This window comes from Gracilinanus agilis, chromosome 2 (genome assembly GCF_016433145.1).
Source record: "Gracilinanus agilis isolate LMUSP501 chromosome 2, AgileGrace, whole genome shotgun sequence".
Classification (NCBI taxonomy): Eukaryota; Metazoa; Chordata; class Mammalia; order Didelphimorphia; family Didelphidae; genus Gracilinanus; species Gracilinanus agilis.
The window spans coordinates 331,461,227-331,478,477 of NC_058131.1; the positions used below are offsets into that span (position 1 = coordinate 331,461,227).

Here is a 17,251-nt window from a genome sequence, read left to right on the forward strand (position 1 = left end):
CATAGAATTTCTTTACCACTCACAGCAAATGTTGATATGCAAGTTGCCATTATTTTATGATGGCCTTTTTACAATTATTTATCAATAGTATTGAAATACTTGGTAGCAAAATTTTCCATAAAATAATGCCTCTCATTCCTTCTTGGAATACAATAAGCTCCACTCTATCAAGCCCACCTCTCCAACGAATACTTACTTAGGAACCATCTTTTTCATTTATCTGCAACTTCTTTTATTCTTTTGATTTTTATTTAAACTAAGAATGCCAAGACTGCTAATTCACCTCCTCTAACAGTTTGCCCAATGTTGGTTATTAGACAAGAATCTCACATATTAGGGTACTACCAGCCAAATTACACTTTACTGGAAGTCTAAAATCTATATGATTCTTAACACCTCCATCACCTTTCCCACCACTCTGTCAATAATTACTGCAGCAGTGGAAGCAGGGCTGCATGAGATGGAGGGTCATTTTGAATTTTTCTTTGTTTCATCTATTACCATGTCATCAATTAGATTACCAGTTGAAAACATATTTGTAATTTGCCTCTCCATATGTACTAGTGTGATCCTTGGAAAAGAGACTCAGTATGTTACCAAAGCTATACCTGTACCCTTTCCAACCTGGTGGAACCTACCACAGATAATTCTCTGATGACACTGATTTAAAGAACCAAGGGCCATTGCCACACCACTGGAGAAAGACTACAGTAGGATTTTGTGCAAGATTTTGTGGTATATATATTTAATTTCCTTAAAGGAACTAACCTCTAGGCAGCTAAATGGTTTCATGACTGCAAATGCCCTATCTCTACACTATTGATAATACCTGCACGTTGGTATTTTTTAATTGCATTTCTGTCTGTGTCTTCAGGTCTGGATGCTCCCAGCCAGCTAGATGTAAAAGATGTCACAGACACCACTGCTCTAATCAGCTGGTCTAAACCCTTAGCTGAAATTGATGGCATTGAACTCTCCTATGGTATCAAAGATGTTCCAGGTGATAGAACAACTATCGATCTCACTCATGATGACAACCAGTATTCCATTGGAAATCTGAAACCTGATACAGAATATGAAGTGTCCCTCATCTCTCGAAGAGGAGACATGTCAAGCAACCCAGCCAAAGAAACCTTTGTAACAGGTAACAGAAGTAACTCATGACAATAGCAAGTTGGACCACTGAATCTCAGTTTTTATCAGCAACACTAAATTACTTTCTTACCCTAAGATAAAATGAGAAAACCTAGGTTGTAAGTCAATGGAAGCATTGCCCATGTTTTCTCCTGTGTCCATTAATTATATTCATTGAAACTTATGTCCATTACAATACTGAGCAGAGTAGATGCCCAATAAATGTATGTTAAGTTGACTTTTCTTTTTGGTAGATAACATTTTAGTAACAAAACTCCTTCTCTTCCTTAGGTCTGGATGCCCCTCGAAATCTAAAACGCATCTCCCAGACTGACAACAGCATCACCTTAGAGTGGAAGAATGGCAAGGCTAATATTGACAATTATCGGATCAAGTTTGCTCCCATTTCTGGAGGAGACCATGCAGAGATTGAAGTGCCAAAGAGCAAACAGGCTACAACCAAAACCACACTCACAGGTAAGAGTAACATCCTGGAGTCAGACCTACCTTGATGGAGCCAAAACTTCACAATGTGACAGATTATGGAGTTTTTTTTAATAAAATGTATTTACAGGTGTCTCAGTCTCTCCCTCTCCTCCCCACATCATAGAAGGCATCATCTGGGAGACAGCTAAGTTTAGGTCTTCCATGTTTCCAATTTTCAGTTCATACTCTTGAGGTGATAGTCACAATGTATTCTTCAAATATGAAATTTTTTGTTGCTATTCATTTCACTGTTTATTATCTTATGTTGTTCTTTCCAAGTCTTTTAAAAATTAGCCTGCTCATCATTTCTTATGAAATAGTGGCATTCCATCATAAAAGTATGCCACAACTTGTTCAGCCATTCCCCAAAGGAGGAATATTCTCTCAATTTCCTGTTTTTTGCAACCATAAAAAGAGCTTCTATATTTTGGAAGATATGGCCTAGAGACCTATCTCTTAAAACAAATAATTTCTAAAAGGTGTGGGAGACGGAACCAAGGTTAGTTAAAAATCAGTAGAGTGTCGGGGGTAGCTGGATAGCTCAGTGGATTGAGAGCCAGGCCTAGAGACGGGAGGTCCTAGGTTCAAATCTGGCCTCAGACACTTCCCAGCTGTGTGACCCTGGGCAAGTCACTTAACCCCCATTGCGTACCCTTACCACTCTTCTGCCTTGGAGCCAATACACAGTATTGATTCTAAGATGGAAGGTAAGGGTTTAAAAAAAATCAGTAGAGTGTTTCATACTCATAGTCCCCCATTCTGCATTCAAAGGAGGGCGATCTGTTTTCATGTCTTCTTTAGAGCCCAGAATTATCATTATAATTACACAGAATTAGATTTTTATTTGTTTTCACCATTTACATTGTAATTATCATTGGTTCTGTTGTTTCTCTGGTTCTGGTTTAACTTCACCCTGGATTAGTTCACTTAATATTTCTCTCTATTCTTCATATTTCTTATAACACAGTACCATTCCATCACATTCCACTTGGGCTATGGGCATTTGCTTTGTAAAACAGGAGTGTAAAACACTTCTTAATTATCACAGATGCTGAGAAATTGCTAAATTTCACTGGACAAACAACTTCCAGAATCCATGATTATTCCAATGAGGGTACCTACCTCTCCCCAGGTGCAGATCGCATCATCTCCATGCCTCACTATATGATTTTCAATCAGAAATGGGTGTTTAGGCAAGCCTCTAATGAGGATAACAGAGCAAGGGTGTTCCTTCTAGAGTAGACTCACATGCTGCCACTGCACTCAAACTCAGGGCCTTTCTGGCTCAGTGAGGCTCTGGTGAAAGAGCACTGTCTCTGGAGTCAGCGGGACTGGAGTTCAGATCCTAGCTCTTGGCCAGATTGTATAATCTCCCTAGACCTCAGTTTCCTCATTTAAAAAATAAGGATAGAAAAAGGAGACCTCTGAGGTTCCTTTCATCTCTGATCAACCATCACTATCATCTTCTGACCCCTAGTAGGCCTTCATGAAGATCATGCTATGCTGGAATAGAGAACTGAGGTCCTGTCTGTGCTGCTATGGGCCAAGCAAATACTTCAGTGGAGTCAGAACCTGCTCAGGTGTACCTGATCTTCCTTCTGAACACTTGCCCTAACCACAAATGATTTGCAGTTCTCTCCTTTTTCTCTCAGGTCTGAGACCTGGCACTGAATATGGCATTGGAGTGTCGGCCGTGAAAGATGATAAGGAAAGCAATCCTGCCACCATCAATGCTGCCACAGGTAAGCAGAAGGGAGTGTATGTGTGACAAAAACCCATATTTCCATGGTCCATTAGAGTTCAATAAGCACTTTCCTCCAAACCACTCTGTGGCACAGTTCATGCAAGGAGTATTATTCCTAATTTACAAATCAGTGAATTGGGGGTGGGGGGGAGCAGGGAGGCAGATCCTGAGGCCAACAGTGCTACTTCTTGAATGCCAAGAATCATATAACTACAAGCCCAGCAATACTCCCTCTACAGATACACTCATTCCATTCTCTCCAAAACTTAATAAATATTTTGAAATTTACTTATTCATCACTGCCCTCCACCAAACTAAATCATTGTGTGGGAGCCAGCCCTCTCTGGTCCACACTTAGCTTGAATGATATCTGGATGGTAGAGAGAGACTCTCCCGAGGCCCATTCTTGGAACTTGTCCAGTCTGAGAGGATCAGCCCAAGCTTGTACTTCACTAACTAAGCCTTTGAGGGCCCAGAATCTCCTTCATAGCCCAAAGGGACATCAAAATGGGGCTCCAGTGTAGATCCATTTCCATTATGATGTGATGACATGACAGTTCACATTTACATTCTATTTCTTTTTATTTTTTAAATGATGATCTGGGATCCTTCCCTAAGTGGACTATTGATTGAGTTTTGAAGACAAGTCTCTTTATTCCCCCGATTTTTTCTTCTAAAAATATTTAATTAGAATAAAACAACTCTTTCCCCATTAGAATGAAAGCTCATTGCGAGTAGGGATTGCTTTCAACTTTTGTACTTGTAAGTCCAGCCCCTAACACAGGGCTTGGCATCTAGTAGGGACTTAAGAAACATCAGCACACTTCCTAGCATATAATAAGCATTTAACAAATGTCATCACAGTGCCTGGCACGTAGCAGATAATGCAAGATAACCCAGTGCCCAGCACATGTTGTTGTCGTTCTGTTGTTTCAGTCATGTCTGAATCTGCATGGCCCCATTTTGGATTTTCTTGGCAAAGATACTAGAGTGGTTTGCCATTTCCTTCTCCAGCTCATTTTACAAATGAGGGAACTGAGGCAGCAAACAAGGTTAAATAACTTGGCTAGGGTCACACAGCTAGTGTCTAAGACTAGACTTGAACTTAAATCTTCCTTCCAGACTCTGCACCACTTAGCTGTACATAGTGTATATTTAATAAATGTTTTGGGATTAACTGATTGATCCTATTTCCCTACTAGCTTAGTACTTTGAGGACACAGAAAGGAGTAGCCAATGGATAGCGTGGCAAATAGATTCAACGCAGAGCAGCTTCTCAACAACAAAAGGCCTGATTTGTGCTCTCACATCTCTCCTACAGATATGGATGCCCCCAAGGACCTTCAGATTTCAGAGCCTACAGAAACCACTTTGCCCCTGCTCTGGAGAAGACCTCTGGCCAAATTTGACCGATACCGCCTGATCTACAGTTCTTCCACGGGACAGCAAAAGGAAGTCCAGTTACCAGCAGACACCACCTCTTACATTCTGAGAGGTCTGGATCCTGGCACTGAATATGCCATCAACCTTGTGGTTGAAAAAGGACGGCATAAGAGCAAGCCAGCCCGTGTGAAAGGTTCAACAAGTGAGTCATGAAAAAGTTCTGTGTAAGCCTCTCCATTCAGACAAGACCTCTCTCATCTCCGAGAACCTGAGGATGTGCTATTTTATTTAGAAGATCTGGAATGTTCTGTCTTCTCCATTATACAAATTCTCCTAAGAGCAAACTAACCATATTCCATGTCCCCAGCCTGATACTTTCTCTTTCCTTTAGCATCATTGGCTGTTTAAATGAACCACATTGCATTAATTATTGCTTCCTCGGGAAATTTACTACCTCATGATGTGTTTTTAAGGTGTGATTTTCAAAAGTTTCTAGCTAATGATTTCTCAATTTTCTTTCTTCTCCCCATCGAGTCTAGCTACCACATATTAATCACTTTTTAAATTTTTCTTTCTCTCTTCTTAAGGAAGCCCAAGAGGATGGTAGTAATCCTTTGGATATCTTTTTTCCTGCCTCCATTCTCATTACAGGTTTCTTTCTTCCTTCCTAGATCATCACAGCAGAGATGTGTACAGTCCTGAGCTTTCTATAACTCCCTTTTCCTCTAATCCCTTCCCACAGCAGCTAAAAAGATGAGGCCATTTTTTCCCAGGCTAATGATTTCAGAACCACATTACTCCCTGCTATTGCTGACACATTTCTCTAGCAGTGATAAAAAATATCAAAGTATATTAAACTACAAAAATCAGAATTTCTATACAAAGTACACATTTGTTCCTCCCAATTTAGAATACACCACTATCTTCAGCGTTTTAGCAATATTATATTTTCATTCTTAATGGAAATTCATCTTAGCCTCATTAAGGACCTACAGTGCACTTAATGATGAATGGCAGGCTGTGGCAGAAGCGATTTGTGATAATGCTCAGTGCATATCAGGTGTTCAATTAGTTATTTAGTCCCTGTCTTTCAACTTATAGACCCACTGAGGCAACGAGATAAAGACACAACATTTATTATGTCTTCAGTATAACATAAGATTGTGCATTGCAAAAGGCAAAATATTTGGTTCAAATAAAACAAAGGAAAGTCAGGACACATGGTATTGTAGAAGGGGCCCTGGGTTTGGAGTTGGAAGATCTGAGTTCAAAGTTAAGCTCTGTGGTTTACTCCTCCTGTGACTTTAGGCAATTCCTTCCTGCCAGGCTGGTCTATAGTTTCTCCATCTCTAAAATGAAGAAGAGGGCGCAGCTAGGTGACATAGATAGAGAGCCAAGTCTGGAAACAGGAGGTCTTGGATTCTAATCTGGCCTCAGATACTTCCTAGCCATGTGACTCTGGGCAAGTCACTTAACCCCATTGCCTAGCCCTTACCACTCTTCTGCTTTGGAACCAATTGATTCTAAGATAGAAGGTAAGTATTTAAGACAAATTAATAAATAAGATTTAAAATTTAAATTAAAAAATAAAACAAATAAATTAATTATAATTAATATACTATAATACTACAATAAAACAAAGGACTGGTCCCAAGGCAGTAGAGTAATAAGGGTTGAGTCACTTGCCCAGGATCACATAGCTAAGAAGCAGCTGAGATAAGATATGAACCCAGGATCTCCTATTTCTAGTTCTGGCTCTCAATCCACTGAGACACCTAGCTATCCTTGATATTTAATATTAATTCTGAGGTGAAAGGGAAAGGATTCTTTTTAAAAATTTAAGTAAAATAAAATGAGGGAGAGGAAGGACAGTTATCCTTAAATGATCTCTGAGGTCCCTACCTGCTCTGCATTCTCTTATCTTATAATCTGATAAAAGAAAAGAATAAATCAGTATGTGTGAATGAAATATGAGAAGGCTCGTTGGAAGAGATGGAATTCAAGTGCATCTTAAAGGACTGAGGTTTGAATTATTAGAAGACAAGATGATGGGCAGGTAGCTAGGTCTGAAGAAGCCTATTGCCATAATTGTGTAAATTAGACTGAACATTTGTTGTCTTTTAGTGTACTTGGGAGGGCATCCCACTTCCTTATCTAGGGAGCAATATGTGGAATTCCTTTCTAAGTACATTTTGGCCTGTGGGGGTTTCAAGACCTTTTAAGGGTCATTCATAAGTTAAGAGGAATAATGAAAGAAAGACAGTTTAGAGTAATGGAAGAAGCAAGGCTGTGGATCTGAGAAACTGGGTCCATATTCCTGCCCTGCTGTCTGCTACCTTGGTGATGAGATGGTAAGTTACTTTACCTCCTCTGTAAAATGAAAAGCAGCAAGGCATAGTGAAAATATTATTGGCTCTGAAATCAGAGGACAGAAGACCTCTGAGGCTTATTACCTAAATGATGTTAGACAAGTCACTCACCTTTCCTGAGCCTCAGTTTCTTCATCTGTAAATAATAATGATACTGATGGTTATATAGTGCTGAAGACTTCCAAAACATTTTACATATATAATTTCATTTAGATGATCTGAAGTCCCTTCCAGCTCTAATGCTTTGATCCTTTAAATCAATTAATCTTTTTTTTTTTAACTCTTGCCTTCCATTTTAGAATCAACACTGTGTATTGGTTCCAAGGCAGAAGTAGTGGTAAGGTCTAGGCAATGGGGGTTAGGTGACTTGTCCAGGGTCAAACAGCTAGGAAGTGTCTGAGGCCAGATTTAAACCCAGGACCTGGCTCTCAATCCATTAAGCCACCCAGATGACCCCTAAATCAATTAGTATTGAAAGTACCTTCCAGGTCTAAAGTCAAAGAACAAGCTCTATATATTAGAGATCGAAAGAGGTCAACTCAGAGACATTGTCTACTTTGAAATTGGGAGAACCCCAAGATTAGCCAAATACACACACATTCTCACACATACACACACTTCTCATATCTCCAATTTATTTTTCTCCTTTATTTTGGCAACCTCTGTGTTTGTGAAATGATGAGAGACAGAGATAGAGAGATAGACAAAGAGATAGAGACAGACAGAACTGGAGAGAGGAAGAGAGGGGAGAGAGAACATGTGAGTCTCTAGGCCAAAAATTAGCCATCACACAGTTTGTTGTCTTACCCGGTCCTTTCCTACCTCTCCAGTCTGCTTACACCTCCCTCTCTTCCATATCCTCTATGAGTCAGTGACCTACTCTTCGTCTCACAAGCCACTCCATCTCCTAAGTCTGGGTATTTTCTCTGGCTGTCCCCCATGCCTTGAACACTCTCCCTCCTCGTCTGTCTCCTAGCTTTCTTGGCTTCCTTCAAGTCTCAGCTGAAAATCTGTCTTCTCAAGAACCCTTTCCCAGTCTTCTTTAATATTAGCCATTTCCCTGTAGATCATCCCCTATTTGTCCTCTAAATCTCTATGTGCATAGTTTCTTTTTTTGTTGTTGTTTGTTTGCCTTTCTTGGTGTATCAATCCCACCTCCAGTTAGACTATGAACTTCTTGAGAGCAGAGATTTTTGTGTTGTATGTTCAGTGTTTAGCACATTGCCTGGCACATAGCAAGCATTTAATAAATGTTAGCTGGCTGACCTGCTGTGCAAAATTACTAAGCAGCATTGCCCACCCCCACCCATCCTCACTTGAGAGGACTCTAGACCTCAGCAGAGCCAGGAGAAGAAACCAATTAAATAGTAAAAAAAGTTCTATGCCTGACATCACTGTATTTCCTATTGGATCTCTTACTTTTAGCCAGCATTTTTTAAAATCCTAAAGGCAGTGGCAGCTAAGTGGTTCAGTGGATAGAGAGCCACAACTGGAGACAGGAGGTCCTGGAATCAAATCTAGCCTCAAACACTTCCCAGCTGTGTGATCCTGGGTAAGTCATTTAACCTCGACTGTCTAACCCTTATCCCTCTTCTGCCTTGGAACCAATGATTCAAAGGCAGAAGTTAAGAGTTGTTTTTTAAAAATTAAAAATCAGGGGGCAGCTGAGTGGCTCAGTGGATTAAGAGCCAGGCTTAGAGATAGGAGTCCTGGGTTCAAATCTGGTCTCAGACTTCCTAGCTGTGTGACCCTAGGCAAGTCACTTAACCCCTATTGCCTGGTCCTTACCACTCTTCTGACTTAGAACCACAATACATAGTATTGATTCTAAGATGGAAGGTAAGGGTTTAAAAAAATTAAAAATCAGATCCTGAAGGCACATTTTGATTGGAGTAATTTTATTTGCACAGCAATAACTCATTATTTATTTAAAAGGAATTAAGATGTCTCTTTTGATATATTAATTAATCATCCTTCAGGGCAGAAGGAAGTTTTAAGTCTCTTTCACATCTGGAATGCTCTTTTCCTGTTCTTAATTTCTTAGTAGTTTAGCCTTTTAAAGCAAGAACTGCTATATTGAATGGAGTTCCACAATTTAGTTTATGATCGATTTTTTTGCTAAGATTCTTTTCTTCCATGCAAGACACTCTCCTCCCCATTCAGAGCACACTTTTAAGGAGTTAGGCTATGATTCACTGATCAATGAACCTTTCTAAAATAGGAAGAAGAAAAGAAAAATAATCCACAGCATTCACTTCTTCCTTTTGAAAGCATAATAAAAAAATGATTTAGTTTTCATAAGTCTGAATAATGGAAATCCCCAGATAACTCCAAATTCCATTTTAATCAGCATTTCCAACCCCATTTCCTCCCAGGCCTTTTGGCAGACTTACTGAAAAGGAGACAAGGTGTCTGCTGATTTGAGCCTCTCATCACCCTGCTGGTAGGCTTAGTGTTCAGAGGTGTGGCCCAAGAACTGTGCAATAATCAATAAATTTTTCTTGAACACCAGCAAGGAGCTCTCCTGGATTAAAAATAAATAGATGGCATGTTCCCTAGCCTATGAAAGCTTCTAGAAGGATGAAAGTGAAAGAATTAGAGGGTGGGGAGAAATAACAGGGTAAGTCAAATGAAGTGAGGAAAGGGAAAAGAAAGAAAAGATGAAAAAAGAGAAAGATAGCATGGCATAGTCATAGAAAGAATGCTAGATTTGCAGACCAGAGAGACCCACATTTCCTTCCCATTTTAGTAACTTTGTAACTGTTGGTAAAATATTTTATTCAATTGAGCCACAGTTTCCTCAACTGTAAAATGGAACAATAAAGTAATATTATCTACTTCCTAGGATTGTTGGGAGACTCAAATAGAAAAAGGGGAAATATATGTAAAATATTTTGCAAGCCTTTAAGGTTCATATAAAGGTTAACTATTATTATTGTTATTGTTATTATTATTATTATGTAAGAGATGACAAAAGAAAAAAAGATTTGGATATTTTACCACAAAAAAAGTAACCGATAGTTATATATAAATACCTTGACAACAGAATTGCTTCTCCTAATTGCTATGTCCTGGGGTAGCCCACTTCTGAGAGGAGATAAAGCACACCTGCCCCTGTAACTGTGAATAACTTTATCATTTTGAAGAAGAGATGATTACTTCAAGCCAGTCTGGTGTGGGTAATTCATGAGCTCTAAAACCAATAGCAAATTGACAGCTGATAAAAGAGGAGAGGATCAGAGGCCCTCTTTACCTGGGTGCACCTGATTAAAATAAATTAGCAAACATTTAGTGTCCTCCTATGGTCCTGGCACCGTGCTAGGTACCCGGAACACAAAGACAATGGTAAAATGATCCCTGTCCTCTAGGACCTAATGTTCTGCTAGAGGAAAATCACCCGTGCACAGAGAAATCATTATAAAATCATACTATATAAATGCTAGGTAAATTAGAGAAATGGAGTAGGGAAACACTCACAACCTCAGGAGATGATGGAAGACCTCATGTAGGAGGCAACCCCTGAGCTGAGCTTTGAAGGGACCTAGGGATTTCCACAGGCAGAAGTGAGGAGAGAGAGTATCCCAAGAAGGAAGGCCAGCCTGTGCCTAAATACAGAACATACCTCCTCAAGTTCAAGGTTTCCACATAGCCCACCCTCTACCATGTCTCTATTGTCAAAATTACTCTTCTCTTAAAATATTTTTAAAAGAGGGAAGGGCAATATTTACTTCTGAACATGTCTAAAATAGCTTACAATGAAAACTAAAGCAACTAATCCATAGATGCTAGCAATGAAGACTTTGAAGGAGGCTATTTATACCCAGAGCAACAGGCTATATTCTTTGGTCATTTTCCCACTCTAGAGTCTTTTCTGATAAACCTAACATCAACCTTGCTGGAGGAAGATGGTAGTAATGGATGACATCTTCAAATAAGGCAGTAGACAGGAGAAATGCTGTATCAGCATCCACCTTTTGGATACATGGTTCTGCCATGATATTCCAGCAACTTTTTTACAGATGCCACAATGACTGCATACATCATCGGAACAGAATGCCAGTCAATCAGCAGATATGTATTAAATGCCTACTATGTGCTAGGCGCTGTGCCAACCACTGAAGATACAGTGAAAAAACAGTCCCATCTCTCAAAGAGTCAATTAATCTAATGAGAGAGACAATATAGAAATGACTATGGACAAACAAGCTATCGACAGAAAAAACTGGAAATGATCTCAGAGGGAAAGCACCAACAATTAAGGGGGATCAGGAAAGACTTCCTGTAGAAAGTAGAATTTTAGTTGAAATTTAGAGAAGCCAAAAGGAGCAGGTGAGGAAGGAGGGAATTCTTGGCATGGGGGACTGTCAGTGATAATGCCTGAAGGAGGGAGATGGAGTATTTTGTTCGAAGAACAGTATGGAGGTCAGTATTACTGGGTAGCAGGGATATATAAAACATAAGATTACTGGAAAGATAGAGGAGCAAAGGTTAGGTTATAAATGACTTTGAATGCCAGAGGATTTTATATTTCATATTAGAGGTGGCAAGGAGCAACTGGAGTTTATTAAATAGAGGGAAGACTTTTTCTTGCCCATACTGAAATAAAAGGATGCCTAACTGGGACAGACCACCAAAAATATTTTTTACTATTAAGCTAACTCTCTTTTGGGCTGGGTCGAATAGAAGGGGGAAATAATAGACTGAGAACTCATACTGAAAATTTTAGCAAGTTATTCTACCTCTCAGTTCATTTTCTTAGTGCCCCTCCTTACCCTTAGAGCCTCATGAGAGAAAGAAGTCAAGGAGCCCTAATCTACCCTCTGAATTTTAGTAGGCTTTAAGAATTCTCATTTCTAATAGGAACTCTGTCTTGTTACTATTACTGTCCACTCAAAGTGATTTTTTCCTAGGATCATAATATAACAAAGAATTAGAGCTGAAAGAGATCTCAGAAACCATTTAGTTCAATCCCCTAATTTTATGGATAAGGAAACTGAGGTAACAGAGATTAAATGACACCCAGAGTCACGCATGTAACAAGTACCTGAGGTGGAATATGAACTCAGGTCCAGGTTTTCTCTTTTTATTTATCTTTAATAGACATTGTTATTTATTTATGACACTTAGTGATTTTCTTTCTTTAAAAAGTTATATTTTGTTTTTAATATCTATTTCATTTCTCCTAAATCTCTCCCCCCTTTCTCACTCTGAGAACCCCATTCCTTATATAGAAAAATAAAGAGTGGGAAACTAGTTCAGTAAAATTAGCCAACATGTCGAATTCTATGGTATAGTGTTCCACTTCCATGGTCCTCCACCTCTTCATAGAAGGTAGAGAAATACATTAGTGCATTCCCATATTTCTTCTTCAGGGCCAAGTTTGGTCATTTCCATTACCCAACATTCACTTTTCCTTTTGTGGTTGTTGCTTTCCATTTACTTTGTGGTGGTCATTGTGTATATTATTTTTGGTCCTGCTTCTGGTACTTTGTCTCATTTCCTCCAGGTGTTTCTATCCTCAAGCCCTGTATTTTTTCAAATGCTCCAGTCCTCATAATGCAAAATTGCTATCATTTCTTTCTTTAGTTGAGAGAAAGCTGGTTTCTCAGCCAGCCATTCAATGGAGAGGGAAGAAAAGCAAAAATCAGTTCTCACAATTGAGGGAGATCCTTAAGAATGGTTCCATTAAGGCTATAGATTCTGTAAAGGGCAAATGTAGCAAAATAGAACTTAGACCTCTCACCCCTACTCATATTGCCCATAGAATAAAGCAATACAAAGCTACAGAAAAACCTTTTGGGGAAGTCCCCAAGAAAGGCCCTTTTCATCCAGAAATGCCAAGTAGTCCATTGTCAAAGAACCATACAGCACAATGGAAACATTTTGCCCAGAGGGTAGGAAGCACACAGATATGTCATTTATGATTGGAATGTTGTTACCCCAGACATGTTTGTCTTTCCTTCATCCAGGATATTATCTGTTGCTCATTATCATTGAGTTGGACATCACTCCTTCATTTACTTCATTGTTACCTTACCTTTTATTTAAATTATCCTTCCATTCCCTCCTTTTCTCCATCACTTCTTAGTTTTTTTTTTAATTTATTCATTTCCTTTTATCTACACATTTATTTACTCTTCTATACCTCACACACCCCTCTGTCATTTGCTCCATCAACCCTTCCAGCACCTCATTCTGCCTGCTTATTATATCTCTTCAACCATCACTACTATGTAACGGAGATTTTCAAGCTAGCCATGATGAGTTATCTGATCATTTTTTTTATTCCTTTGAAAGGCCAGTGATAGAGTGACTTAGAAAGCATTAAGTGATTGCCAAGCACAAATTACCTACTTCTGAGAAGACTTTGAATAACATATGGGGCATCAGAAATAAATTCCCATTCTCTCTAAAACTAAAACTTTTATAATAGATATTTATTCTAGTCCTGGTCTTTTTGGTATATAAAACTTTCTTTTTTGTTTTGCAAATAGCAAGCCTTCTGATTTTATATAAAACCTCGGGATTTAGAGTAGGAAGAGAACTTGGAGGTGAAATCTTCTAATCTCCTTATTTAACATGTCAGGTTTCTTTTGAGTTTCTATCTAGAGTTCCTTTTAAGACAATCTATGTAGAAAAAGTAAGTCTGGTTTTGGAGGGCAATGAGGATAGAATTTAAACACATAAACTTGTACTTTTAGGGCAGGTAATATAACTAATAAGTTGAAATATCTCTGTGCTTTTGTTTCTTTGTCTTTTATCTTTTATCTCTTTTTTTGTCTCTTAGTTTGTCTCTGTTTCTTTGTCTTTCTCTGTTTCTTTGTGTCAATGTATCTTTCTGTCCGTTGGTCTCTGTTTTATCTGTCCCTATCTTTTCTTTATGTCTCTCTTTCTCTCTTTTATATTCTCTTTTCTCTCTATCTCCCTCCCTGATCATCTCTATCTATGTCTCCATCTATCTTTATCCCAAGGTCTCTCTCTACTCCATGGTGGTCTATGTGTAAAATGAGAAGTTCTTAAATGTTCAGGCATCATGGTACTATCATTAAATAAAGAGTTATTGAATAGCAAGCATGGATTGAGCCACAATGGCAAACCACAGGGTTCACTTGAAGCTTTCCAACTTTGTCAGACCTGTTAGAGCCTGCATTATACCAGAATAATCTTACCAAAACTAAAGCTTCCTTTATATTAAAAGGAAGTTTTTATAATTTGGGAGATACCACAAAATATCAAAACAACCAAAGAAAAGTCTCTATCTCATTGAATAGTTCTGCTTTTTGGAGATTTATGGAAGGAAATTGCCAAGAATCACATGGACAGGAAGGATGGGGAGAGGCAGCTAGGTAGCACAATGGATAGAGCACCAGGCCTGGAGTCAGGAGGACATGGGTTCAAATCTAGCCTTAAACACTTCCTAATTGTGTCCACGGGCAAGTCACTTAACCCTGATTGCCTAATCCATGCTTCTCTTCTACTTCGAACTAAAACTGATAGAAGCTAAGGATTGTTTTAAATTTTTTTAAAGGAGGGGGAGTGATATCCTCGATGGTAAGAAAGCCTATACCCATGAAATTCTATATCCATTGTAGTACAATAAACCATGAAACTACATCCTTTTCCTCTGCTTATTCAGATAAACCAAGCCTTGGGCATGTTGCAATTTGGATACAGAAATTAATAATGAGAAAGACATCCTTCATCAGGAATAGAAATTTCCAACTCCTCTCCCTTATTTCTCCTTTGATCTCCTCTTCAGGGACAGAGATTCAGCCTACTTAGTAGCAAAGAAATCTATTCAAATAAGTACCTGTGGCCCCATACCTATATTCCCTTTTATGGGAGCCAATTCCATTCCTGAGAGTCAAGTCTTACAATGTAAATGCTGTCAGGAAAGAGATCACACTGACTTCAGTTATCTAACATTTATTAAGCATCTACCAGGCTCATTTGCTTATAGTGAATTCTAAGGGAGATAAAAAGATATATGACTGGCTCCTTGACCTAGAAAATTTTACTCTAAATTTACACTAAGATATTGGCTTTAGAGGTGGCATGGACCTTAGAAGTGATCTATCCTAGCATCCTTATTTTCCAGATGAGTAAACTGATTTGAGGAAGGTTAGGGGGCTTGCCGGCAACCAGTAGAATCTGGCTTTAAATCCAGCTCTTCTGACTCATAAATCAAGTGCTCTTACCTCTTCTAATCCACATTGCTCCTGACCCACTCTTGAGATCAAGTTTAATTGGGTAACAGACTGGAAGAGAATGAGGAGGAAACTAAAAGAGAAGTATAGGAGAGCTCAATCTTAGTTGCTTCACAAATCTACATGGAGCCGACCTTATTCTAATTTTTATTTTGCCCTTCTCATAACATTGAAAACAATGCATAATCATAGAGACACATGGAGCTAAAACAAAAGTGCACAGTTAATATTATAAATAAAATGAAGCAAGCATTTCTGCCTATGGTAGCTACAGAGTCTGCCCATTGCAGTGGTCCTCAAAGAGGTTTAAGAAATATTATCCCCTTCCCCCCCTTTTTATCCCTCCATTTCAAAGTAAATAGTATCATTTATGCTTAGGATTTCATAGTGATGCAACTAGGAGATGTAGTAGATAAGGGTTGGTCAATGGAGTCAAGAAAGTCCAAGATCAGCACCCTGCCATGATACTTTCTTTAAACTGGGACAAGTCACATAATGTCTCATGACCTCAGTTTCCCCATTTATTAAATTCAGATAATAATACCGCCTACCTCACATTGTTGTTGTAAAGACCAAATCAAATAATGCATAGAAAAAGCTTCGTAAACATTAAACCACAATATAAATGCTAATTATTATTATTATGGTTCATTCCTCATTGAGACTATTGGAGGGTTACCTTTTAGCTGCATTGTCTACTTTAGATAGGGTAAAGGTAAAAAAAAAAAAACTTGTAAGAATGAAATTATATTTCTACATAAAGCACGTATGCCCCTAAGAAAGAGACAATGTAATAGAGAGCTTGCTAGCTCCATTGAACTATAGTGAGGACCTCCACCCAACTTCCCCTTTACATCAAATCAGAACTAAAATGCAAAAAGACTTTACTTCTTTCAAAATGGGTGCTTTAATTGAAATTGTTGTTTTTACTTCTTGAAGGCTCAGAGCTCTAATAAATGTGGTGAATCAAATTCAATGAGACTCATTTGTACTTAGCAGAAAAGTTGGGTCTGAAAATAATGTGGTTGTCTATTTTAAAACACTCTCCCCACTGATTTAAAGTTCTCCCCTCCAATCCTGTTTATATTATAAATTTCCTTAGCAAACCCTTTCTTCATAGGTAGCATACTCTCCTGAGTGCTGTCCAGGGAAAATGATCACTCTGTTAGTGGATTCTGAGTTAATGAGGTCTTATAATACTTCCTGTCTATGTGTTCCCCAGGTAAATGAAAATGAAGCATTAAGGCTAAGATATACCAAAGAGGCTGTTTGCCCCATGCCTAAGATCCTATTGCAACTAATAAGAGAGTATGTCAAAGGCTTTTTCCTTTCTACCTTTTAATCAGGGCAAGGCTTAGAGGAACAAATACATCACATACACACATAGGCAGAAAAGTTGGATATGACTGAACCACTCACTCCTAGATATGATCTGGAAAAATACCCACAGTATTCTGTTTTCTGATTTCTCTACTTCAAAATGCTTTTGTTAATCTCTTAACTGCCTGACTTTCTGTCCCTCTTCAGAGGAGGCACCAGAGCTCGGAAACCTTACCGTGACAGATGTTAGCTGGGATGCCCTCAAACTCAACTGGACAGCAGCAGATGGGGCTTATGACAACTTTGTCATTCAGGTGCAGGAGGCCAACAAGTTGGAAGAGGTTCAGAATCTCACAGTGTCTGGCAGCCTGAGAGCTGTGGATATCACAGGCCTCCAAGCTGCCACTCCTTATAGAATCACCATCTATGGGGTGATTCAGGCCTACAGAACCAGCCCCCTTTCTGCTGAAACCTCCACAGGTACTTTTTCACTTACCAACCTTCTCTCTTTCTACAAATGTATCTCTGGCCACTTCCATCGTTACTAAGAATTTAGGTTGATCATCTGGACCAGCATTGAAAACGTGGTTTCTTCACCAATCCCCTTC

At 38.9% G+C, this 17,251-nt stretch overlaps 1 protein-coding gene across 1 annotated transcript in view; it reads left to right on the forward strand.

Annotated features, from left to right (window-relative positions):
- Window positions 1–17,251, forward strand: part of TNC (tenascin C) — a 79,831-nt gene that overhangs the window by 15,224 nt on the left and 47,356 nt on the right. The window contains exons 6-10 of the mRNA XM_044661513.1: window positions 875–1,144; window positions 1,426–1,611; window positions 3,273–3,362; window positions 4,686–4,949; window positions 16,851–17,123. Of these exons, the coding sequence (XP_044517448.1) occupies window positions 875–1,144; window positions 1,426–1,611; window positions 3,273–3,362; window positions 4,686–4,949; window positions 16,851–17,123 (1,083 nt within the window). The remainder of the gene's footprint in view (window positions 1–874; window positions 1,145–1,425; window positions 1,612–3,272; window positions 3,363–4,685; window positions 4,950–16,850; window positions 17,124–17,251) is intronic.